This window comes from Aedes aegypti, chromosome 1, assembly GCF_002204515.2.
Source record: "Aedes aegypti strain LVP_AGWG chromosome 1, AaegL5.0 Primary Assembly, whole genome shotgun sequence".
NCBI lineage: Eukaryota > Metazoa > Arthropoda > Insecta > Diptera > Culicidae > Aedes > Aedes aegypti.
The window spans coordinates 49,814,998-49,841,562 of NC_035107.1; the positions used below are offsets into that span (position 1 = coordinate 49,814,998).

At 39.2% G+C, this 26,565-nt stretch overlaps 1 protein-coding gene across 1 annotated transcript in view; it reads right to left on the minus strand.

Moving 5' to 3' along the window:
* The window catches only part of LOC5569480 (neuronal acetylcholine receptor subunit alpha-7), a 716,979-nt gene that overhangs the window by 523,257 nt on the left and 167,157 nt on the right, over nt 1–26,565 (minus strand). The window contains exon 2 of the mRNA XM_021846964.1: nt 1,311–1,450. Coding sequence (XP_021702656.1) covers nt 1,311–1,450 — 140 coding nt within the window. The remainder of the gene's footprint in view (nt 1–1,310; nt 1,451–26,565) is intronic.

Genomic DNA, 26,565 nt, shown 5'->3' on the forward strand with positions numbered 1-26,565 from the left:
CTAATTCCGGAAGAGACTTTAAAAAAACGCTGGTGATACGGTCACTAATAATTTATTAGATTTGAACTGAAACTTGTATTAATTTTGCGGACTGTATTTCACAAGTACGTAGTAACGGTACTACAAACGATCAAAGGGTACCGATCCCGGCGGTGATCGAAATTAAACTAAACTCTTCTCCTACTCAACCCAGCAGTGATGCTGTGAGAGCTGCTCACTTGTAGCCTATCTCTTAGGCGTGGCCGAAGATTTGTAGAAGCAGCTGATCGTGGTCACTCACTAAGGCATCTTTTTCCTCTTCTACAGGGACGGGCATAATTATTCGTATATTACTTCCTAACATATGGATTGAAAATTTTCGTTCAACATACCAGCAATATACTATAGTGTTTTGATAGATTGTGAACACATATTTTCTTTTAGGGTAGAGGATACTGGTACACCTATTCTGGTCGAGCTTTGAAGCAAAAATTAGGGATTTTTAGTACTTCCAGCTATTGATGATGGAAAATAAATTCTACTCAAAATTCTAGCATATGTTCTTAGCTATCTAATATTCCAGATGTATGTTCCAAACTATATTTGAAAATTTGGGTTTTGCCATTGTTTCAATAAGCTGAACCTCTGTGAGGCTGAAGGAAATCCTCGATACGTTCATGCAGCCAAATCTTCCTCGCCGAATTTTTTCAAGCTGGTTTGCAGTCATGACGGTCATGCCAAAAAACAACAGTTGTTTTTACCTCGTTTAAAAAAAAAAGAAGTTTTTAGTATTATCAGCATAGTAAGATCGTTCTGGGTATTTACGGGTTAAGTGAATTCTCAGATGAAGCAGAACAAGTTGCTCGTTTGGATTTTTTTTTTTTGGGAAAGTCGATTCCTACCACGTATTTAGAGCTTTCGAGAGTTTGGTATCTGAATAGAAATTTTATAATTAGGGAGTTTGCCCTCCAACAGACTCAACCTGAAAAATTGTGTCCCACCAAAATATTCTCTCACCATGTTTACCATATATTGGATGGCGTCGTAACTAACAAAATCAATATATAACGCACACTGCTGGATTGTGCATTGAATGCAAGGTGCGTGTTGCTGCTAAAGTGCCATATAAACTACTTGGGCACTTCCATGATTCAGTTTGTCGGCCGAATTGTTTGAAACTTTGAAGTGAATCAAAAGTGCCAAGAATAGGATCGCGCTGGTAAAAAGTTGTTCTTCTTTTCGGGGAACAATAATGCCCAAAAGCCATTTATTCTCACCCCCGGATTACTCTCGTTGGTATCAAGTAATCAAATCGCCCCAAAGTAACTTACCACATCGATGATCTGCATCAGGGTCAGCCCGAAGCTCAGCTGCAGTGGATCCGACTCGTTGACAACCGGTCGCTCCAGCACGTTGTAGTTGTCCAGCAGATTGTGCAGAAGGCGCTTCTCGTGGTAACCGGCATTGACAACTGTGGGGGGGGATAACGGAAAATTGGCATCAGATTAGAATCATTCATCATCATCCACATGTCACAGTGGATATTTCCCTCCGAAAATCCTAGCTTGGATCCGTAGGTATACAATCAAGATACAATCGTTTAATCCACCTGCAGAGATGGCAGAATGGCAATTAAGTAGCAAACATCTAAATATACAACAATGTGTCAGTAATCCTCTTTGGCTGGCTTTTGTGTTGTGGGTAGGGTTTCTGAGGGAGGGATCAGGCAGGGGATCGGAAGGGGAATATTTGGCGGCAGGTGGCTGGATAAAGCAAAATCGGATACCTTTCGCCGGGGAAAACAACCCGCAGGCAGCAAACAAGCCCGGATCAAAGTGGGACGACGACAACGACGGAACGTATAAAGCACAATTCGCCACTCGCGTTGTCGTTCGATGTGATGTAAAATATGTATATGGGACAGAGGTTGGCAACGCCAAAGAGATGAGAGCCCATGAAATGAGAATAGATGTGAAATTCAAAAATGAATGTTTGAACTAACGCTTGGCAGAAGCTTCCCAAGCATAGAAGCTTTCCAGAAGTATGAAAAAAGCTTCCCAGATGCTTGAGAAAATATTCCCAGAAACTTGGTGTAAGATTCCTAGAAGCTTAGGAAGAGCTTCCCAGAAGCATGCTGAAAGCTTCCCTGACGCTTGAGAAAGGTTTCCCAGAAGCCTGGGAGAAGCTTCCCAGAAGATTGTGAAAAGCTTCCCAAAAGCTTTAGAAAAATTCTCAGACGCTTGCTGAAAGCTTCGCAGAAGCTTGGGAAAAGCTTCCTAGAAGCATGAGAAAAGCTTCTCAGAAGCATGAGATAGGCTTCCCAGAAGCTTGCTGAAAGCTTCCCAGAAGCTTGCTGAAAGCTTCCCAGAAGCTTGCTGAAAGCTTCTGGGAAGCTTCAGCAATCTCTTGGGAAGCTTTCAGCAAGCTTCTGGAAAGCCTTCAGCAAGCTATTGGGTAACTTTTCACAAGCTTGTGAGAAGCTTTCTGTAAGGTTGTGGGAAGGTTTTCGCAAGATTCTGTGAGGCTTCCCGTCAGCTTTTGCAAAACTTTTTTCCAGATTCTGGAAAGCTTTCCGCGAGCTTCTAACAAGTTCTTCGTATTTTCTAGGAAATTTTCCGCAAGCATCTGGGAAACTATCAAGAAGCCATCGAGTGGATTTTTTAATTTTTTTTTGTTTTTAATATTGCCATCTTATACAAGTTCTTCTATTTCCTAAAAACTTTTCTTATGGATTGTTGGAAAACCATGATTTCGGTATTTTTGTTCAATAGAATTGGAAACCTGTGACCTGATGGCGGTAACCCATGACGGCAAGAGGTGTAACAGGGCAGGCGATTCCAGCCTACTGCCTACAATCCCTTTATACAGACATACAGAATCGAAGCATGCCATTCTTCGGATGGTTCATCCTCATCCCTCGCATTCGATGCCAGGCGGGCTTGTTTTGGCGAGTTGGTGCTGTTTGGCATGGGCTTATCGCTTTAATCTAATCTAGCGCAAAAGCCGATAAACAAACCAACCAAACAGTAGCACCCTCGCTGTCATTTCCCTTCTCAGTTGAATACAGACTAAGTTCTAACTTCGGTTTGGTCGAGAGTCAAACGACGATCGCATCAAGTGTAAGCCGCCTACTACGACCGCTACATGTCCGCTTCCGCAGCTCATACGAGGAACATTTTCAAACTCATTAGATGACGGCCACTTTAGAGAGTCGTACCAACTGTCGTCGTCAATGTTCTGGCATAATTGTAATGGTGGGTGTAATCGTTTGACATTCGACTGTTGTCTGAATTTTGTATGATTCGGGGGTTTTGTGAACTCGGTTAGTATCTAGGGAATAGATCTACGCCATTCCGTATCATGTTTTATGAACAAGCTAATTCTGCAAATTATAGCTTTGTAATTTGATAAGCATATGTCGATACATATCTGCATTACATGGGAGAAATGCGAGGCGAGAGTCATTATCACCCTACGAAATCAAATTAGGCAAAAACCGGTGCAAAATCGAGGTCACATCCGGCATTATTACTTGTCTGAACATGTGCGCTTGAGGACCATCATAATCAACCCCGTCGTTGCCTGGACAACAATGACACCGGTTCTGGCCTACTTTGCCGATGATGAGTGATGGCTGCAATGGTCACACCTTCAGGGCATCCAGGGCTTGCTGCTTTCTTGCCAGTCGACAACATTGTACGTTCAGCCAGGGCCATGGATGATGACATAATTAATGGCTTTTTATTAAACCAACAATAAACAGCAATTAATAACTGACTGCAGCACCGGCAGTATCAGCCTGGGAAACGTCATTGGCAGTGTTTTGTGACACTCAACGAGATCGAACACATGGCGACCGTTGCATACGCCTGCAGCGGTACATGGCGACCGATGGCAGATCAGTGTTGCTGATTTTCAATTGCTTGGTGAAATTGTGCCAACATTTTCGAATTTTGGCATTCACTCTAAAAATTTGAGCCATGAAATGAAATTTTGATAAATTAAAAAAAATTTTATAGTTCCTAATAAAGAACCATCTGGCATCACTGTCAATGATCCTGATATCGATACCGAGAATTAATTCCAGAAAAACGGAAATGTGAGACCACCCACCGAGCGTGGGAGGGAGGTCATTCTTGTCATCAGCAAGAAACGCTATTCATGAAATCCAATCGAACGAGTATGTCACGCTCAAGACGCACACCGTTGCAATCGGAAGCATCCAGAGGTGGGAGGTTATGGCCCGTGGCAGCAGTTGGTAACAGCTCGGCTGAAGGATGCTTCCTCACAGGTACACAAGGTATATCAGGACGCGCATAAAAACGACCGAGCAATTGATATTATGATTTTCATTTGATTTTATTACGGTACGTAATCTCGCCGTTCGGTTCGGATCCACTTTCCGGAGGGCGTTTGTTGTGACAGTAATTACACGCTTCCCGTGTTAATCGCGGAGAAATCGGACCCAGAAATGGATGATAATTGCTCAATTAGACGAAATGGTTATGGGCGATAAGAGATGGGGCGGTTCAACGGCAAAACGATGGGCTGCCGACAGTTGACATTGAAATCTGGTTTACTGATGAACTAATTTGTTATGTATCTAGGTTCGCATCAAAAATGTCTATAGGGAGCTTACATATCGAAACTGGTAATACATAAACTGTGTCCATGATAATGATTGAAAAAAAATCATAAATCAAAAATAAATAAATCATAAATCATAAATCATAAATCATAAATCATAAATCATAAATCATAAATCATAAATCATAAATCATAAATCATAAATCATAATTCATAAATCATAAATCATAAATCATAAATCATAAATCATAAATCATAAATCATAAATCATAAATCATAATCATAAATCATAAATCATAAATCATAAATCATAAATCATAAATCATAAATCATAAATCATAAATCATAAATCATAAATCATAAATCCTAAATCATAAATCATAAATCATAAATCATAAATCATAAATCATAAATCATAAATCATAAATCATAAATCATAAATCATAAATCATAAATCATAAATCATAAATCATAAATCATAAATCATCATAAATCATAAATCATAAATCATAAATCATAAATCATAATTAATCATAAATCATAAATCATAAATCATAAATCATAAATCATAAATCATAAATCATAAATCATAATTCATAAATCATAAATCATAAATCATAAATCATAAATCATAAATCATAAATCATAAATCATAAATCATAAATCATAAATCCTAAATCATAAATCATAAATCATAAATCATAAATCATAATTCATAAATCATAAATCATAAATCATAAATCATAAATCATAAATCATAAATCATGATAAACTCGAGAGATTCAAGAAATTCAAGAGATTCATCAGATCCAAGAGATTTGGCAACAAGATTCAAGAATCAAGAATCAAGAATCCAGATTCCAGATTCCAGATTCCAGATTCCAGATTCCAGATTCCAGATTCCAGATTCCAGATTCCAGATTCCAGATTCCAGATTCCAGATTCCAGATTCCAGATTCCAGATTCCAGATTCCAGATTCCAGATTCCAGATTCCAGATTCCAGATTCCAGATTCCAGATTCCAGATTCCAGATTCCAGATTCCAGATTCCAGATTCCAGATCCAGATTCCAGATTCCAGATTCCAGATTCCAGATTCCAGATTCCAGATTCCAGATTCCAGATTCCAGATTCCAGATTCCAGATTCCAGATTCCAGATTCCAGATTCCAGATTCCAGATTCCAGATTCCAGATTCCAGATTCCAGATTCCAGATTCCAGATTCCAGATTCCAGATTCCAGATTCCAGATTCCAGATTCCAGATTCCAGATTCCAGATTCCAGATTCCAGATTCCAGATTCCAGATTCCAGATTCCAGATTCCAGATTCCAGATTCCAATTCCAGATTCCAGAGCTTTTGGGAAGCTTTCAGCAAGCTTCTGGGAAGCTTTCAGCAAGATTCTGGGAAGCTTTCAGCAAAATTCTGGGAAGCTTTCAGCAAGCTTCTGGGAAGCTTTCAGCAAGCTTCTGGGAAGCTTTCAGCAAGCTTCTGGGAAGCTTTCAGCAAGCTTCTGGGAAGCTTTCAGCAAGCTTCTGGGAAGCTTTCAGCAAGCTTCTGGGAAGCTTTCAGCAAGCTTCTGGGAAGCTTTCAGCAAGCTTCTGGGAAGCTTTCAGCAAGCTTCTGGGAAGCTTTCAGCAAGCTTCTGGGAAGCTTTCAGCAAGCTTCTGGGAAGCTTTCAGCAAGCTTCTGGGAAGCTTTCAGCAAGCTTCTGGGAAGCTTTCAGCAAGCTTCTGGGAAGCTTTCAGCAAGCTTCTGGGAAGCTTTCAGCAAGCTTCTGGGAAGCTTTCAGCAAGCTTCTGGGAAGCTTTCAGCAAGCTTCTGGGAAGCTTTCAGCAAGCTTCTGGGAAGCTTTCAGCAAGCTTCTGGGAAGCTTTCAGCAAGATTCTGGGAAGCTTTCAGCAAGCTTCTGGGAAGCTTTCAGCAAGCTTCTGGGAAGCTTTCAGCAAGCTTCTGGGAAGCTTTCAGCAAGCTTCTGGGAAGCTTTCAGCAAGCTTCTGGGAAGCTTTCAGCAAGCTTCTGGGAAGCTTTCAGCAAGCTTCTGGGAAGCTTTCAGCAAGCTTCTGGGAAGCTTTCAGCAAGCTTCTGGGAAGCTTTCAGCAAGCTTCTGGGAAGCTTTCAGCAAGCTTCTGGGAAGCTTTCAGCAAGCTTCTGGGAAGCTTTCAGCAAGCTTCTGGGAAGCTTTCAGCAAACTTCTGGGAAGCTTTCAGCAAGCTTCTGGGAAGCTTTCAGCAAGCTTCTGGGAAGCTTTCAGCAAGCTTCTGGGAAGCTTTCAGCAAGCTTCTGGGAAGCTTTCAACAAGCTTCTGGGAAGCTTTCAGTAAGTTTCTGGGAAGCTTTCAGCAAGCTTCTGGAAAGCTTTCAGCAAGCTTCTGGGAAGCTTTCAGCAAGCTTCTGGGGAGCTTTCAGCAAGCTTCTGGGGAGCTTTCAGTAAGCTTTTGGGAAGCTTTCAGCAAGCTTCTGGGAAGCTTTCAGCAAGCTTCTGGGAAGCTTTCAGCAAGCTTCTGGGAAGCTTTCAGCAAGCTTCTGGGAAGCTTTCAGCGAGCTTCTGGGAAGCTTTCAGCGAGCTTCTGGGAAGCTTTCAGCGAGCTTCTGGGAAGCTTCGTGCGAATTTCTAGGTAACTTTTAGCAAGCTTCTGAAAAGCTTTCTGCAAGCTTCTGGGAAGCTTTAAGTAAGCTTGCTGGGAAGCTTCGTGCGAATTTGTAGGTAGCTTTTAGCAAGCTTCTGGGAAGCTTTAAGCCAGCTTCTGGAAGTCTAACTTTGGTTTAGATATTTTTCAACTAAGACATCCGAAAACCTGTTTTCTTAGACATTTGGTTTTTTGAAAGGCAATAAAACATGAAAAAACAGTAAAATTATTAAAATCTTTAGAAACAATAAAATCATTAAAATCAGTAAAATCATTAAAATCAGTAAAATCATTGAAATCATTAAATTCATTCCAATCAGTAAAATCACTAATATTAGAAAAATCAATGAATTTAGTAAAATCAGTAGAGTCAGTAAAAATAGTAGAAAACAAAGAAAAAATTTGAATCAATAATATCAGTAAGACCTGTTGAAATCATCTGAAATAATGAAATTATAATTGGAAATGACTGAAACCTACAATAGAAAACAGACAGTATGCATTCAATAAAGATATGCTTCAGAGCCACCCGCTTGGTAGTCAGTAGCACTGCAGTCAAACCCATTTATACGGCACTTCAAGATATTATGTCCTATGCGGAAACCTGCCTCAAATACGACGATCCCACATCTTCTCGCCATTGCGCACATTTCCGTCAGGAAACGCAAATTTTTCCTCAATTTCAACCATTCATGTATTTAACCATGGGGGCCCAGATAGCCGTAGCGGTAAACGCGCAGCTATTCAGCAAGACCAAGCTGAGGGTCGTGGGTTCGAATCCCACCGGTCGAGGATCTTTTCGGGTTGGAAATTTTCTCGACTTCCCAGGGCATAGAGTATCTTCGTACCTGCCACACGAAATACGCATGCAAAAATGGTCATTGGCATAGTAAGCTCTCAGTTAATAACTGTGGAAGTGCTCATAAGAACACTAAGCTGAGAAGCAGGCTCTGTCCCAGTGGGGACGTAACGCCAGAAAGAAGAATGTATTTAACCATTTCCAGCTCCTAAGCCCCATGAACTGCTTTGGTGGGAGTATTACCTCCTTCTACCTTCCGCACAGGGTTACGATAACGGGTAATTGTTATTACTATTGCTTCCACCAGCCATGAGCCGGAGATAGCATTGGACCACCACAAGCTCGGAACTAATTTCACCGATCGATGAGTGGTTCGTTCCGGTTGGAGGAGGTTACTGTGTTGCTTCCGCAGAATGGAATGCGGTTCGTTTGACTGCAAGTGCTCAAAGGCATGAAGCTCCGATTTTCCTTCAAGACCAAATCATCTTCGAACGTTTCCAAGACGAGTTTGTTAAGGGTATGCGATACGAGAAATAGCGGAATCCAATGAACCGAAATTTCTGTTTCCCTATATAGTTTTCATAGCAGGATAGCTAGTGCGTTGCAATTGATTTCTTCTAACGTTTTTAAGACGATTCAATAGTTTAAGATCATCATCTAGAATCAAGGATTTGAATCTTACTTCACATTTTGGTATTGAAATGGATTGTGATAAATCTCGTTTTGTTTCGTCATCAACATTGCTAAAAATGCACATCGCATACCCTTAGTGTGGGTTCAGCACGCAGCTGGGGTCTCTCGTTCCTCAGCTATTCCACGTTTTGAACGTGTTTTCCCATTGAACCACCCAGAAGCGCATTGCGATATTAGTGGCAGTAAAGATTTCCGCCTGTGCTTCTGTTTCTGCTGCTGCTGTTTCACATATTTTAGCCCAGCTTCCGATTCGATTCGCAATGAAATTCCTGCCTCAAACAGCATACAGAACCGACAGGACCGTAGCACAAATAGTCGCCCAGAAAGACAGACACGAATACCTACCAAATTCATGCATTGATGCCAACCAAAGCTTCTCTCCGCCTCTCTAAGCTTGTCGTCTGCATAAATTTCAATGAAGATTTTCCTCGTCGTTGTCTTCGTCTTCGTCGTTTTCATCCCGGTTGTTGTCGTTTTCTTTGAGGTCGTCGTCATCTTACGTATTCGTTCCGGGAGTAGTGTCTTTTCCCAAATGAGGGAAAGCAACGAAACCAAAGTCTTTTGAGGACAGGCACGAACATACACACCACATATTCTGATAACTTTGACATGAACGATTCGCCTCCATGCGGGGAAGATGCGTTTAGGGTGATAACGGGAAATGGGAACGCTTTCTGAATCGTCTTCAAGTTTTCCTAAATTATTATTTATAATGCATGCGTAAAGGGTTTTGTTAACGGAATGTTGATCGTTTTGATACAAAATTATGCTTGTAAACAATCAGAAATATTTGTCCCGGAAATTGAAAACTAATTTTGAACTCATCAAGAACTCTGGAGATGGACTACGCATATTTTTTAAACCCTGATTATTGAGTCACAAGCGATATTTCATGGTTTCGTTCTTACAAAAAAAAAAAAACAACGAGAAATTCGAAAGCTCCAACTAATGAGTTGGCAAGGAGAAAATTGGCACAACTGAGAAGTTCCCCAATCAGCACGCGAAACATCGTTCAAAGAGATATATTCCAAAAATGGTTTTAGAGATGTATCAATAAAATCTTCTGTAGCTTACCTAGTTCTATTTCCGTTTGTAGTATCCGGCTAAACTAACCACAGTTTAGCTGGATACTACACCGTTGTATATTAATATCAAAAGCTCATAAAATTCCATTTCCGTTCAATTTAACTTGCATTTCACCCCGCATTTGACCTTTAAGCTGATGATGAATCGAACTAAGCCTCAAATTTTCAAGCGCACAAATCTGGAGAACTGAACATCCGTGGAAAGCTGAAAATTTAATCCATCATCACGCGCTGATAGTAACTACTCGATCAAGTTTTCCTCTTAAACAGATGTTCGGTTCTCAAAATCAAAATTTCATAAAGCTTTATTGCCGTTCCAATAAACTTGCATGTCACCCCGTGTTTGACGTTAAACATTATCGAATCGTCAAGATTTGCTGCAAATATTCTCTGCAAACAGCAATGAATTCATGTTTGTCAAAATGTATTCGGTAACTTTCAAAAAAAAAACTCTTGCGACTTCTCCTAAAATGTCTGTTTCAATTATGTTTCGAATAACTTGCATCTGCAACCTAGGGGCGGGACAGCTTTTGCTTTTGAGCAACCTCTCGAGTGAATTTCAGAGCAACTCTGAGTAACTCTTGTGTAAGTGTTTTTCCGAAGACTAGCCATTTTTCTTTCTCATTAATATACGGATGGTTGGCAATAAAATCGTGGAATGTTTTGTAATATTGTATCCTTGAAATGTTTAGGCTCCGAGTTGCTAGTCTACAGATTTCAGATACAAGTACGATAGGTTCTTCTGATATTGACCTGCAAGGCTGGAATAATGAGAGAGAAACATGATAAATTCGTTTCCAAAATGTTGTATTCCCGAAGCACAGAGTTAAAGTGAAAAAAGCATCCCGTGTCCAATGCCAGGATTAATCTGTCTACGACACGGAATGAGGCTGTGCAACCCAAAAAGTGGGAGCAGCTGAGTGTCCCTATAAAATATCACACGATTTCCCACATATTATGATAAAATGGATGAGAGTTTTGAACATTGTTAATCATGCATTGCTTCATTATCACAACTAATCAAAGATTTCTTTAATACATGACAGATTTATTTGAATGACCTTTCCCCCGAAATTCACGGAATATGACTGCAAAACGCAGCACTATTAAGTGTTGCCAAGAATGCCAATACTGGCTTTAAACATTTTAATTAATAGACACTTCCACTGAGACACACAAATCTAGAACATCTCCAAACTTCAATTTTTTTTTTCAATTTATTATAGCAGCTGAAATACAGTTTGACATACGTAATGTGCAAACTAGATACCGTTAGAATTTCAGATCCAAGTAACCGTAAATAGTTATGAGCAAAATGCGAGTAACTCAAGCTGTAACGGTTACGCGTCACGAGGTCAGAATGTCATAACAACTTAATCCACTTATGCGCCAAGTGAGCAAACCAAGTCTACCCACATGTGGATCAGCAAGATCTCCCAGCGAGACTCTTCAAGGCGAGTCGTGTTTTCTTAATTAGACTAATCCCGAACCAATCGTAAGGCAATTGCCGTTCAATTTCACCCAAAAAAACAAGGATCAACCGAAAGAACTAAATTATAACTTCAAGTACCGACAACGATCAAATTTTCTCATTCCTTACGTTATATTTCAAGCCTTAAGTGAATTTAAAAGCTTCTTATCCATGGATATTAAAACGTATAGCGCTATAATCTTAAAACTACTATTGGTGTATATGGGTTCATTTGCGAATGGGTATTTAACTTAATCAGCTAGATCTGACCTGTTTAAGCAGCATGCCGGTTGATTTCAACGATGTCACAGCAGGGGGGGATACATACGGTATGTCGCGCAACACTAAAGTTCACTTGGTGGCGGCGGGTTCACGGCTCCCTTGTCGCAACGTGTTGCGAATGGTGTGCGGCACCCACGGTAGAACCCGATCTCAGTGGTGAGCACCTATACCCTCGGCAGAATGGTGCGACGGCCAAACTACTTCGGCGGCATATTGACTGATGGCCGAACTGCACGGCGGCTCGACGATCGGAACTACGCAGGTGATTGTCTTCGATTTCGTTTAAGCGAACCCGATGCTGTCAGTTCAAATGCTGATGGTTTCACGCTTTGCACCGATGGAGGGAGCATCCATGAACGAGGACTCCTCTTGATATTCCCTTCGAGACCGCGGAGCACGATGCGAATTTGACGACCGATCGTCTCCTAAGGGCGTGGATACCCTTGGGCCCTGGGATGCGCGAGGGTCGAATGCTGGCTCGACGACGAGGGCAGGCCTACAAGCCGCCGGGCTTCGGATTCGTCCCTAGAAACAACAACGGCGTGTCGCTATTTCCTGCACCCTACACCGACACCTTCACTTGAAGGATACTGGTGTCCTTCAATGAGATAATACACATTCGCATTACAATTTTGTTCACATTCACATTACAATACCGTTTTGTCTCAAATTCCGAACAGACTCATATTCCAAACACTCGCTTTTTGTATGGCGATTTGGTTGAAATGTTTCGCTGAAATATGTCACCAAGTAACAAGGAAATGGCAGTCAATTGCAATCGAATTTTAACGTCTCTAATATAATTTATACCGCGGGAGTAGTGATGATTCTCTAGTTTGAGACCAGTAGAATAAGCTCAGTTAAATTTATTTGCGAAATTATTCATTTGAGCACGCTTTATTCGTGCTGTTCGGGATTTGAATCAAGGTGTTCGGAATATGAGACAGAATCAACACAGTGTTCGGCATTTGAATCAAAATGTTGTTCCATACTTTTACGTAAAAACAATACTAAAACTAATTAAATCAACATTATTATCGGTACACCCACCAGCTAACAGTTGGGCTTTGCGAAGAAATTAAAATTTACACAAATATCAACTAATTTATGCCAATCAGATGCATTTGAAGTCACCGCTGGCCTTAAGTGTTCGGAATATGAGTCAAAACGGTATGTATTAAATAAAAAGTAGAGAGATATACCTGGTCCTCGAGGGAATGCTGCACCTGCACTACAGAATTTTGTGCAGTTTTTTCAGTTTTTGTAACTTCAGGATGCTTCTATAAATTCAGGTAATAATTATTTTGATTCAAAATTAGCATTACATTACACGCACTTTAACTTTCTGATCGTCTTATGTCACCACTTAGAGTTTAACTTTTCGTCTAAAGAACGTCTGACTGTTTCAACGACCGAACTGAGAAGACTTGATCGTAGTTATTATTTTTCAATTGTGCCCCGACGCTAAGCCCCTTTTTTTTGTTCTATAGTTCTATTGTATTTTAGAAAAAACAACTCTTCAGTTGGCAGTCCAACTGATGAGCCTGATGATCATCGTTCTTAGGTGATGAAATAATCACAACAAAGTTACCAATCGAGTGGTTTAAAATTGTGGTTCAATCTCCCACCACTAGAGGCGCTCATGTTGTACAAAAGTTATCGTTTAACCCTTGGTGGTCCCATGCGTCAAATTAGGTTTTAAATTTTATTTTAATTTTAAGGCGTGAATGAATAGCGTTATGAAATGAAAACCAAGTGTTCTTCTTGTAACACTGTTATAAAGCTTGCTCTGTATTTAAAGTGTTGCTTTGAGCAAAGCTGTCCCGCCCCTTGTCTGCAATTTGATTCCATTGCATTCAATTTGCATTATAATGCTCACAACTCGAGAAGATTCATCTCAATTGCTCGAAAGTTGCACTAAACTACGTGTTTGACAGTTAGAAGTTTGTTTGTTTCAATCCAGTTGCAGTACGGTTGAGTTGTGCCTTATGTACCAACGGTAGAACATCCCGTCAATGAAAAGTAATTCAATTCATTTCCCTACGTACCATGTAACAACTAAAACATGTATTGACTCAGTTTATGTGTTTAAATGATGTTTCTCATATGATGCGCGAATTATAACTTTATTTTTCTCACGCCTCAAGGCTCAATTTTGCCATTATTGAACTTGTATTCTGATGGGTACAGTAAAGTAATCAGCAACAAGCTTCTATATAACATCCGGCACCCACGGCATTCGATAAACCGATAGGCCTTGTTTTACTAAACTTTTTAGATTTCAATTATTGAACTATCATTGATTCTTATAATTAAGCACAACAGCCTTTGTTTACATCATGTTTAAAATTCACCAGCTCAGGGTAAACAAAATGTAAACAAACACCGTAAGAATTGAATAAGTTTTATCTGTCGAAACTTTTAAACCATTCGTTTCAACAAGATATCGAATCAAAAGTGAAAAAGTCGTTATTTGAAATGACGAAGACCAAATGTGAATTATTTCACACATCAAATATTTATGGAAGGACAAAGTTGGACCAGCACAATTGTCAGGAATCAGTAATCAGGAACGAATTACTACATTGCTATTTGGCGTTGCGTGCTGTTCCGTTATCTTAACCCGTATAGGCCTGAGTAAAAGCAAAAATACTAAAGACCCCCATCGCTCAGCGGATGGTCTTTTCCACTGGTGTACTAAACTAACTCGGTCGAAGAATTTTGACACTAGAGCGGGTCCAGATCACGTGGTGATCATATGGGAGCGTGCCCCGCTCAAATATCACAATCTTCAGGCCTAGTAAATTTAGTACATCGGTGGATTAGACCATGCTAAAGAACAAAGTTACTTTAGTACTAAAATGGCCTCTAAAGTCTTCGAATGCATTCGGCCGAATGAGCAGATTCCAACTCACGGAATAATTCGCTCGTGTGTATTGTCAATCAGTGAACGCTCATCAGCAGTCAAAAAAGAATGCCACTCTGGCGCAATTAGAATATAAACAATCATTCGGTATTGCGATCGGTTACCTTCGGCTTTTTGAAAAAACGCCGAATGCGTTTGTTCGTGTTTCGCAAATAATAGAAGATCGATTATTACTTCTATTCGTGTTTGTCCCGATTTTCGCTTTCTCGCATTTGGTTGGGGATAGCACTTATCCGAATACGGTTCGGCTGTCACTCAAAATTCGGTGTCAGCTAATATTTTGTTAGTTTTTTTATCGACAGCGTTCGGGCAAGTGAGTGAATTTTCTCATGCTTCGTTGCGGACGCTTCGGAAACCGGAGACTCACGTGCTCAATTCCGATTTTCTCCGCTATTGATACCTGATAATGACGTCTTCTGCATTCTTTGCTCATTGAACTTGACGATATAAAAAGTTTTGAGTGAATTAATGCCGGTGTCCGAGCAATTCTAATAAACACGGTACATACATTTCAGCACAGGAGTCATGCACAAATTACGTCGCGCTCCAAGGGGGGGAGGGGGTCGAGCCAAGCGTGACAAGCCCTACAAAATTTTCGGAGGACTCATACAAAAAGTGAGTGGGGTCGAAAAAGTTGAAATTTAGCGTGACATAATTTGTGTACCATCCCACATGCAATAACGAATAACGTTAGGGAATTCAATGATTCAGATCCACAAGCGTTAACAACACATTTCATTGAGCAATATGTCCTTGAACTAGTTTATAGACTCCTTGAAATAGAGTGAACGGGTACAAAAGATTCACGTTGGAGCAAGATATGTCAGTTTTCACCTAAATCGCTGTATTTTTTCATGACATGCATAATTCTATCAGATGACAAACATGCAGATGCTTGCGTGTTACGTTTAGATATTGTTTACGTATGATTATTGTTACAAATATTATTGTATTTCTTTTAAACTAAAACTTAAACTAATAATTTAGGGAAAGTGTACCAGTTATGGCTATAGTGGTTCCCTATTTGGTCATACATGTTTTCTAGAAAACTTTCACATTTTCAATATTTTTGAATGTGTTAACATCAAGATATATTTGGTATTATACTAAATGAACACACAGAATAATTAAAAATTTGAAGATCATTAAATTATCACGTATGACGAAATAGGGAACCATTATGTCAATACTGGTGATATTTTTCATATGTTTGCTGAAAAACTATTCTGTAACATAGCCAACGGTGAAATAAAGTGCAAACTGTCTTTTTATCACGCAAATTGGCGAAAACCGTTTGTTGATATGAAAAAATCTCTCGGTAAAATTTTTGTGCAACAAATTTTTATATGAACTCTCTGATATTTACACACAAAAACAGATTTTTTTTTTGACTTTTTTAACGTAACAATATTTTAGTCTTACCAAAGTTTTTCATCAAACAAACAAGTTGTTACAGATATTTAAGACTTTTGGGAGCCGTTTTGAGGAGATTTGCGATTGTTCATGGGAATTACTAGTCTAAAACGGTTCAGTTGTGCTATTATATGGCGCAACTGTACTTGAACCGGTAATACTGGAAAAAATATGAATATAACATGTCTAATCAGTCATGTTATATAAAATAATCAAAACGCGATCGATTATAACTTTCTGAGTATTTGCCATCGGTAATGAATTACTTGGACTAGCAAATATCCGTATTTTATTGAACATCTTACAAAAAGTAAGAGGTTGTTTCCCAGATACAACCGCCAAATTGGCGTTGGATAACGTTAGCTTCTTCTATTTCCTGGCTTGAGACAGTCACGAACTCATGAAAGATTTCTACTGATAAAAACCTCAATTTTCATACTATTTGTTGCATGTCAATTCTGACCTATTATGGACATTGTGTGTTATTTGGTTGGTTCGGTTAACACTTCAACACCGATAGAATCGGTCGATGGAAGAAGAACCATGAGCGGTAACCCTTGCTCCACGCATGATCTTCTAAGATTGGTTGCTTTAGTGGATTCCGAGGCCAGTTTTAGGTTGAGGTACTTCTCCATGAAGTTCGCGAACTCCATGTTCTCCTTTTTGCTCAAATCGATGTTAAAGTTGCCAGTCACGATGATTGGCATGATCTCCTTTTGATACTCGAAGAAGTTCCGCACCATGAAGAACTTCTTCTGCTTCGTCGTGGCAAATCTGCGATTCTAGAGCTCCGACGTCATGGTCCTGCAGGAAGCGAGAAGCCTAACTGGTCGGTTTGTTTGAGGATATGTCAGCATCATACCGAAGGGCATCCAGCTGGCTCGTCGTATCCGTGGAGAACGCGCTTAAATTGAATTGCAGCACAATTTCAAATAAAACGGCCCTTTTCAGGGTCATAGGTTCCTGTCACTCGGGTGCCGACGGTAAGCACAATGAGAATTTTATTTCTTGGCACAGTGATTCTCGAAAAGCATTATTTAGCCATGATTAGTGATTGCATGCAAATGACTGACCGAAATTTGAATCAATCACATCCAATCATCAGTAGTGTCGCTCTTCGCAGTGGATAATTCTCATAACTCTTTCAAAATGAAATTATCGTCCTGAAAAGGACAGTTGGAGGTAGTCACCGTCGATCGAACTGTGTTTTCATTTCATTGTTAGACAGAAACACACCAAAAGATTACCGAAGACGATTAAATTAAAATGCCATCGGTAATTTTGTGCTTCCTAGTTTCCGTGCCCATCCTTGTTTTCGTTGGTTTGCCCACTCCGACGGTAATTATCAAGGTTTCTGGACGCGTTCTTCACGAATTCGATGGGCTACCAGGATGCCCATGGCCATGATGAGCGATTTCACGGAATCCGCAGCGTTTAGCTTGGGAATAAACAGCAGCAGCGACGAACATGTAAAATTTATTCCGATAGGGTCTATCTCCGGTTGCTGGTGCGCACGTGGCTGATTGAAGTTAGGCTGGCTGACGAAAGTGTATAAAATATCGCTCAATGATATCTGTGCCCATCTAGTCGTGGGTTCGTTGGGCTTTCCTTAGCCGAGTGGTTAGATTCCGCGGTTACAAAGCAAAGTCATGCTGAAGGTGTCTGGGTTCGATTCCCGGTCGGTCCAGGATCTTTTCGTAATGGAAACTTCCTTGATTTACCTGGGCATAGAGTATCACTGTACCTGCCACACGACACACGAATGCGAAAAATGGCAATTTAGGCATAGAAAGCTCTCAGTTAATAACTTTGGAAGTGCTCTTCGTCAGCTAAAAAGCAGGCTCTGTCCCAGTGAGGACGTCATGCCAAGAAGAAGAAAAAGAAGAAATGTTCGATCCCTATCGGAGCACGTGGTTTCTTTCGCATATTTGACACGTGTGTTGGCGTGTACGTAAACTTCAAAACGTCAAAACCTTATAACAGCAAGAAAAATTGTGCTTTTCTATGCAAAATAAGACATACCTCGATATTTCCTAATTTTTCAATAGTTTAGTCATGAAAATCAATAGTTTTCAATATTGGAGTAGATTCGTAGAAACATTTCCAATCGATTGGTGCAAGAATCTTGAAAATCTATCCGGGCGTTAGTAAGTTATTAACAGTTAAAATCTAACCACTTTTCGTGACGCGAGCGATTTTTCGTTTTTCGAAATTGTACCCCAGTATGTTGCCGTAAGACGTTATCCAACGTCAAAACTACAAAAACATAAAAAAACTATACTGCCCATAACTGCATATTTGTAGAATTCGACAAAAGTATGCATTGAGTAAATGGAGTAGCGAGTTTGCATTTTATGGCCATATAGCATCAGCATAAGCATAAGCATTGATGACCGTACAATTCGTAGTTGCTATTCTGTGATTGACCGGAATAATCCAAATTGTACAAAGAACCAACAGATGTAGCTTGGGAGTAGCATACCATCTTCAATGTACAATTTCGAGAACTCCAATCGTAGTAATGTCAATAACGGCGCCGACCACGTCCTTACGGTTATCGGGGAAGGTAAGGAATGATAGTGTGATGTCCATTGCCACTAGAGAACGAGATCACCTCTGCATCTCCATAGTTTTCACAGGTAGGAGAATTGTTAGTAGGAGGGTTAAAAAGCTACATAATCAGGATTCACCTTGGTAAGTGATGCGATTCATATAGTATCAATTTTAAAAAAGTTATCTATCTGTTGTCGACAATTTTATTGTTGAACTATTCAAAGGTTATTTTTGTATTGTTGCGACCAATTTATAAAATAATATGCTCGTGTAGCTCAAAATTTTTGAAACAGGAGTAAGGCCTTATGCCGACACTCACAGTGACGAATCATCCATAGTTTGTATAGTGATTAAATAAATGAAACGTTGCCATGATACAAATTTATGTTATCACGAGCATGAAACGAACTGAAATAATAAAACGGAAAGGTTTTGCAAACAATACAACTAACACCTTCAAATGATAAAAGGAAAGTTCTCACAGAATGTCAGGGCATGTCTCTATGGGAAGTTCATCCATTGTAGCTACCGGAGCTATCCCTTTTCAGCTAGCGAAATGTAAAAGAAAACTAACTCACATCATGCTCTTCTTAATCTTGCGAAGGCTCCGATTTCACAAATCCTAACCGATGAGAAACACTTTTTCTTTTCTCGGTTTCAGTTTCTTCAGATTGGAATGGTTGATTTTTTTCCCTGCAGATTTACTGCACAGACGTTTCACTATCTTTACAAACTTTTTATATGATAACAATAAATGCTTCTTTAATGAAACTGAAAAACCAAGGCACTGTTACATGGCACAATCGTCAGCCGAATATCCGCCAAAACGGTAAAATTATATAGTGAAAATTCGTGACTGGAACCAAGGTATCTAAAAGGGAGGTAATACGATGTGTCATATTGCTGAACCCGCCATATTGGAAAAGCATACGACAGCTGGCCACTTTGTTTTCATGGAATAATCCAGCATGCCATGAAATCTTGTCTGCTTTTCTCGCTTCACAGTTTGTTTTGTTTGGTGCACTAACTGAAACGTCATGCATACTTGCCAATGGAAGTAAAATATTGTAAAGAAATCAGAAATCTTTTGGAAGCATTCTAAGATAATATGGTTTTTCATATCAGGTATCAGAAGGCCGGCTCTAAAGGCACGTTCCCCACCAGTTGGGAGATTTGTGCCATCGCCATATTTGAGCCTATTTCATCATCTACCCGATGGGAGAGGAAAGGGAAGGGAAAGATGGGAGGAAATAGGAGTGGGGTCCCTTGAAGAGGGAAGATCGCATAAGCGAAATGAGAGCATGTAGCTCCATACCACAATGGATTCGAACAGCGCCCTAAAAAGGGCACTGCAAAAAGCATGAGCGTAAAGAGAGCCTATAGCTCATTACCACAGCGGGTTAAGAATAACAGAATGTCCTGAAGATTTAGGCTTCTGAATTCAGTTTCACTTAATAAGTGTTTACCGAGTAATTGGAATCGCATTTGCGCATAAACTGGACAGTAACATATCAGGTGATACGAAGTTCCATAATTGGAGGCACAACTATCAAACAAAAGAGTCAGCACGCTGAATGTTTGCCATGTGATAGTTGAGTCGGCAGTAGCCTGTCAACGCTCTGACCAAGAGACTGCAATTCTGCTTTGACAGATTTGTTAAATACTTCGCCATCCTTGGAGATGGCTCAGTAATGTACAATTTTGTTTGACGACATGACTCCAAACTATTCCAATATTGCTTGTGCTGAGTTGCCGCCCAAGAATTTATCTGAAGCTTCACCCAGCACTTCGAAATTGGAATAGCCGGCTCAGGGCCAATGAAGTCATGCGATGCTCCATCGCGAGCTAGCTCATCGGCCAATTTATTTCCAGCGATGGAAGAATGGCCAGGTATCCATACAAGGTTTACAGAGTTGACTGAATTCAGTTCCTCAATTTGAGTTCGACATGCGATAACAAGCTTCGACCTTGAGTTGGCCGAAGCAGGAGAGTATACCCCATTAGGCATAAAGACGTTAGGCATAAGGACGTTAGGCATAAGGATGTTAGGCATAATGGACGTTAGGCATAAAGACATTAGGCATAATGGATGTTAGGCATAATATACGTTAGGCATAATGGACGTTTGGCATAAAATAACTTGCGCGTGTGTCATTTGAAACTCGCCTTATATCGAAAAATTTTCAGGCCCATTTACAAATTCAATTACGCTGATGGGGGTGGGTATCTGTCCTTAAGGTGTGATAGCTCATAATAAAGTGCGATGTTCATACAAAAATCGTTACGAAAGGATGGATTGATTGACTAGTATTAAATTACTTTTTTCGGTGCTATGAAATGTGACCATGAACCGAATGACAGATATGGAGGAAAATTGGTTATCATTTTTATTGTTCTTCTTCTTTCTGGCGTTACGTTCCCACTGGGACAGAGCCTGCTTCTCAGCTTAGTGTTCTTATGAGCACTTTCACAGTTATTAACTGAGAGCTTACTTTTCCAATGACCATTTTTGCATGTGTATATCGTGTGTCAGGTACGAAGATACTCTATGCCCTGGGAAGTCGAGAAAATTTCCAACCCGAAAAGATCCTCGACCGGTGGGATTTGAACCCACGACCCTCAGCATGGTCTTGCTGAATAGCTGCGCGTTTACCGCTACGGCTATCTGGGCCCCATTTTTATTGTTATCATTCTAAAATCCAGCTCAATCCATTTTTGTAAGTATCAATTTAAATTTGCGATGTGCAATCAAAGTGTTTTGTGTTTCTAATGATGTTTATTTTAATGAGTATATGACATATTTTTGTTATATTTCTCTTACATAATTGAGTTAATTCTAAAGAAGGGAAATCTTCCATAAAAATATTGATACTTATAGTGCAAATGAGTACCTTGAAGACAATAATCGAGAGGCAAGTCAAGAATTTATGTTATGATAGGTGACATTATCTTCAGCAATAATTTTCTGGTAGAAGACAACTATCTTCTTGGCGTTACATTGCTACTTCGAGTCTGCTCGTCAATTAAATGTAGTGAGAACGGTTCCTTTGCTACTTGTGCAAACAATTTTCGATGATTTTCAATCAATTTCCTCGATATTCGTCGAGTTTTAGAATTAAAATTTGATTAGATATTTGTTTTAATTACAAAAGTCAAGTTCAAATTCAACATAGCACAGTATCCAGCATTAAAAATGGCGTGCATTTGGAAGAAAAATGATATTCCCAATGTTATTGCATAGAGCTCCAACAACTTATTTGATTACCCAGTGTTACTCATAATCAATCAACAGCAAGTCGAAACGAAAATTTCGGATGGAAATATTTCTCGCGTTGAGTATCATACAGGCGTATCTGCAGTGATCGATTTCTCTTCGTCGATTTTCTCTTTGGATCATTACAAGAAATGCAATCGGTTTTGGTAACATTTGACGATGGAACATGACGAAGGACGATTAGTTCTTTCTAAAGAATACAATAAAGCAGTTGAAAGCTGTCTCCCAGCCGAGTAATTAGCATAAGAGAAAATCGATGAAGAGAAATCGATCATTGCAGTTACGCCCTTATGATACTGAACGCGAGATTTATATCTACAATTCCAAAAACTATTAGAAAAATAAAAATACAAATAACAACATATATTGGAAGAAGGTGATTTCTCAAACAGTCTTTTCCTCCAACCATTTAATTAACCGCATAAGTGTAAAGAAAAGCCTATGATTCAAAGAAGGGAAAATGTATGATGGAAATATTAAAAGCAATAATGTCATTAATGTCTCGAAAGAACAGCTCATTTATAGAAGAAGGGAAATTTTCTGATTAAGACATTAGCAGCACTAACTCCAATAATTTTGTTGACATCAAAACTATGAAGAACAGCCTTCAATTTAAAGAAGGGATAATCTCTGATGAAAAATTTGCCAGTTATATGTGTAGAACCAAACCCAAAAGATGAGCAACAGATCATGTACAGCGACGTTCTTATTCTTGGCTATCTCATTTGTGCGCGATACACGATTATGCTTCATGGCCAAAAAAGTGAAGAAAACGAAAAGATCCTGAATCGACTAGGAACCGAACTAAGATACCTTCAGCATGGCTTTGCTCTATGGTTAGAACTCACGCCACTCACGCTGAGGACCTGGGATCAAATCCCAACCCCGAGATAGTCGTGAAAGTCATAGTTAGGACTTCCTTCGGAAGGGAAGTAAAGCCGTTGGTCCCGAGATGAACAAGCCCAGGGCTAAAAATCTCGTTAATGAAGATAGGAAAAAAAAAAAATATCAAAAAAGTCAATTCACTTTTCCAGTAAACGATTTCTATTTTCATTTTGAAAATTATGCCTATCGTCTATTATGCCTAACGTCCATTATGCCAAACATCTATTATGCCAAACGTCCATTATGCCTATCGTATTTATGCCTATCGTACTTATGCCTAACGTCTTTATGCCTAACGTATTTATGCCTAACGTCGTGCACCCGAAGCAGGAGCTTTTATAGCACTCTTGTAGTCTTTACAGACCGCAGAGGACATGCTTCTTAAAAAACTTCCATAATGTAGGATGTTGTAGTATCAACGGCATCATCCAGATCACTTGGATTTTCAATGGACGGAGAATATCCATGAAATTTGGTCGAAACCAATTCAATATAGAGTTCCCAGTTTGTTGAGCGGGGATTCCTAAAACGCAAAGTCTGCTCAGTTACATTTGAATGTTCAAAGAAGATGTAGCGATGATCAGATTATGATTCGTCATCAGATACATGCCAATTCGTCAACTCGTGACTGATTCTATTCGAGCAGAGCGTTATGTCTAACACTTCTTCTCTATTAGAAACCATGAAGGTTGGGCGATTGCCTATGTTAAGTAATCCAAGGTCTGTACTACTTAAGTACTCCATCAGACTGAAGCCTCTCAAATTGATATCTGAGCGGCCCCAGATGATGTGATCAGCGCGAGTTTGTCATTTCAAGTTTGCTGAAAGTAGCAAAAACTGGGTCCACAAGGTTACCTAGATAGAAGTTCCCTCTACGAAAGTAGGGTTCTTGAACTAGCGCCACTTGGGCTGCACCATTTTGCATGAGTCTGCAAAGATTGATCGTTGCTGTTCTTTTATGCTGAAGATTGATCTGAGCTAACCTAACCGTAGCCACTATCCAAACTAGGCAGGATTAAGCTTTTTGCAACCTCAGCACGAAAAAGACCAGCAACGAAAAAACCAGATCGGTATCTATTTAAAGTCGCCAAAGGCGAAAGAGCACAGAATACACTGTGTAAAACGCATAATGCGAATCCATATAGGTGATAATTTAAATTAAATGTCAACATATTCATAATCATGGAAGTAAAATATTGTAAAAAAATCAGAAATCTTTTGGAAGCATTCTAAGATAATATGGTTTTTCATAGGTAGCAGAGTAAAATCAAGAGTATACTGCACGATCTATTGACAACAAGGTGAATGGTCTGCCGTATTTCTGCAGATATTAATCATCCGTATTCGGAATTTTTCAGGATACCCTCAATTGGTTTTGTAAAACTAATGCCAACTTAAACCAACTTAAAGATGCAACGGACAGAGATAACCAAAAACTAGAATGTTGGCAAGTTTCTGCGAGACGCGATTGCAAAAGTTGATTGCAATCGATTGATCCGATCATTTAAGTACTGTTTATTTTGTTCTATTGCTTCAACAATAGAACTAATTTGTTTCAATCTTAGTCGTTCATCGTTATGCTTGCAGAGTTTCACTTCCCAGAAAACTTCATTATAATAAACTTCAATTGTGGCTTGTGCTGCTTGGCGGAATGCGTTTTAAGTTCCATATTGCTTGCTTGTTCTATGATGACCGACCATTGCATCACAGGAAGGTCACAGGAAGATAATCACAATTGGTTTCTCCATCCACCATTCGGAAATCGATGAAAAACCACACTACGGTTTTTGGTGTTGGCAACCGTATTCCCGCAATCTCTATCTGCAAAAAATTATGGCGTCTAGAATAAAATTATGTGATTTAATCTTAGAGACAATGAAACTTTATCCAGCTTGCCTTCACGTGCCTTTACTATGGCACAAGCTACAATCTTGAATATTATTAACATCTCTATGGATACGAAAGGAACTTATGGAGGGCAAAATACAAAAACATATCGACCAGCTCGCTGACTCGCCAGCTGTCACTTTTTACCCCCTCTTGGTTCACCACTCCCCGCATCCAGTGACTGCTTAGATTGCTGTTCCTGTACCTTGAATATACCTTGGCTGAAACAATTTTGCGACCGGTCGCAAGCGCGGCTCACTGCGATCGGTCCGAGTGTGCATTTTATGGCCATATGGGGAAGACTTAAATTTCTAAAATTGATCAAGAACTCAAAAGCGCTTTTTAAGGTTGAAGTTTTGTGCATATTGGGTGAATGACCAGAAAATAATTTAATTTCTTCTACAATACGAGGCTCATGTATAATCTCAATGTGATTGTTATGCGATTACAATTACCAATGTGACAACACAACTTGACATTTTTTTTTTCGAATTTTCTGGAACAATCTCACAGATTTCTGTAAGTTGATCGAAAATGTTTATCATTTTATCACTATTCACGATATGAACTCAAAATTGACCAAAACGTCAAATGTGACAAATATCCCAAGCAACACACATTGTTACAAGTGAGTCACAGCAAAGACTGCTTAACATATTCAGTAGTTACAATATGATACAATGCAACATGGCAAAATGCTGCTGTATAACCGAAAAAGCGCAAAAAATTGAGCCTTATGTAACTTGTTGATCATTACATAAGAAATTTACTAGCGACTCCCGAGGAGGAAAAAATAACTCCCCAATAACTTATGCATACCATATTTTGGTATCATACCAAAATTAGGTATTGTTAAGTTGTCAATACATCAATTTGGTATTATAACGGTATTAATTTTTTTTTTAAACATTTAAAAATAATTCATTGAGGTATTGAACAGCTATTGAAGTCTTCTGGAGGTATTGAACTACTATTGAAAAACTTAACTTTTATATGAAAATCCATCAAGTATTATTGAGGTATTACAATACCTGATCAAATTAATAGTTTGGTGTTCGTAGATTATGATCGAGATATTATTTGAGGCATTTAACCTCTTATGCAGGGCTCATTCATACCTCATTCAGGTTGTAGGTATTGGAAATTATCTGGCATCTCAATTTAGTATTCAATAGTTATTTTCTTATGCTCGGGCTGCTATGCAATTTGATGGTTACGCATGAATTTCTCTGCGACAAAATAATAGAAATGTCATTGAACATAATGTTTCATTCTGACAGTTTAAAACCGAACAAACATTTTGAATTAACTTTCAGGATAAGTTATGCATATGATCAAAACTGTTGTGTCTCGTAATTGGTTTTTCTTTATTGTATATCATAATTCGTCTTTTTATTTCATCTTGCTACACATACTCTTTCTAATGACTGTTTGAAGACAGCTAATTTAAGACGATGACAACTATTGAAAAGTTGTTAAATAGGGTGCCAGTTGCGAATTCAATGATTTTTATTCGCCACTGGAAAAAAACCTACGAAAACAACATCAGATTATAAAATGGTTAATTTTTTATATCAAGATACATACATAATTAATATAAAAACTTCTGGCATGTAACGTAACCACTGTCAGCGAGTGACTTGTTTGTCATCAGTTATCCAGAAACATTACGTTATTTTGTAATTGATGTGTAACTTTACTGAAACTCCTCAGGGATGTCAAAAACCTTTGTTTGCGGATGACTTAGGCCTCTCCGCCAAAGGACGAAGCCTGCGTATCATCTGTAGTAGATTTTAAAATAGTTTGGATATACTTGAAAAAATGAAATATTTTGCCTAATCCTTCCAAAACTCAACTTATAATATTCCCACATAAACCAAAAGCTCTTTATTTTAAATCTTCATACATTGTAACAGTAATTTCTCGATTATATCACGAATCTATTTTTTTTTTGGCGTGATATACCGAAGCGTGATATAATGAAAATACATTCTCTGCCATATCATCTTCATCAAAATTTGAGCTTTATGCTGCGGAAATAGATTGGATTAAACGAACAGCAGGTAAGAGATGGGCCAAATAGATATGTGTTGGTTGTTTGAGG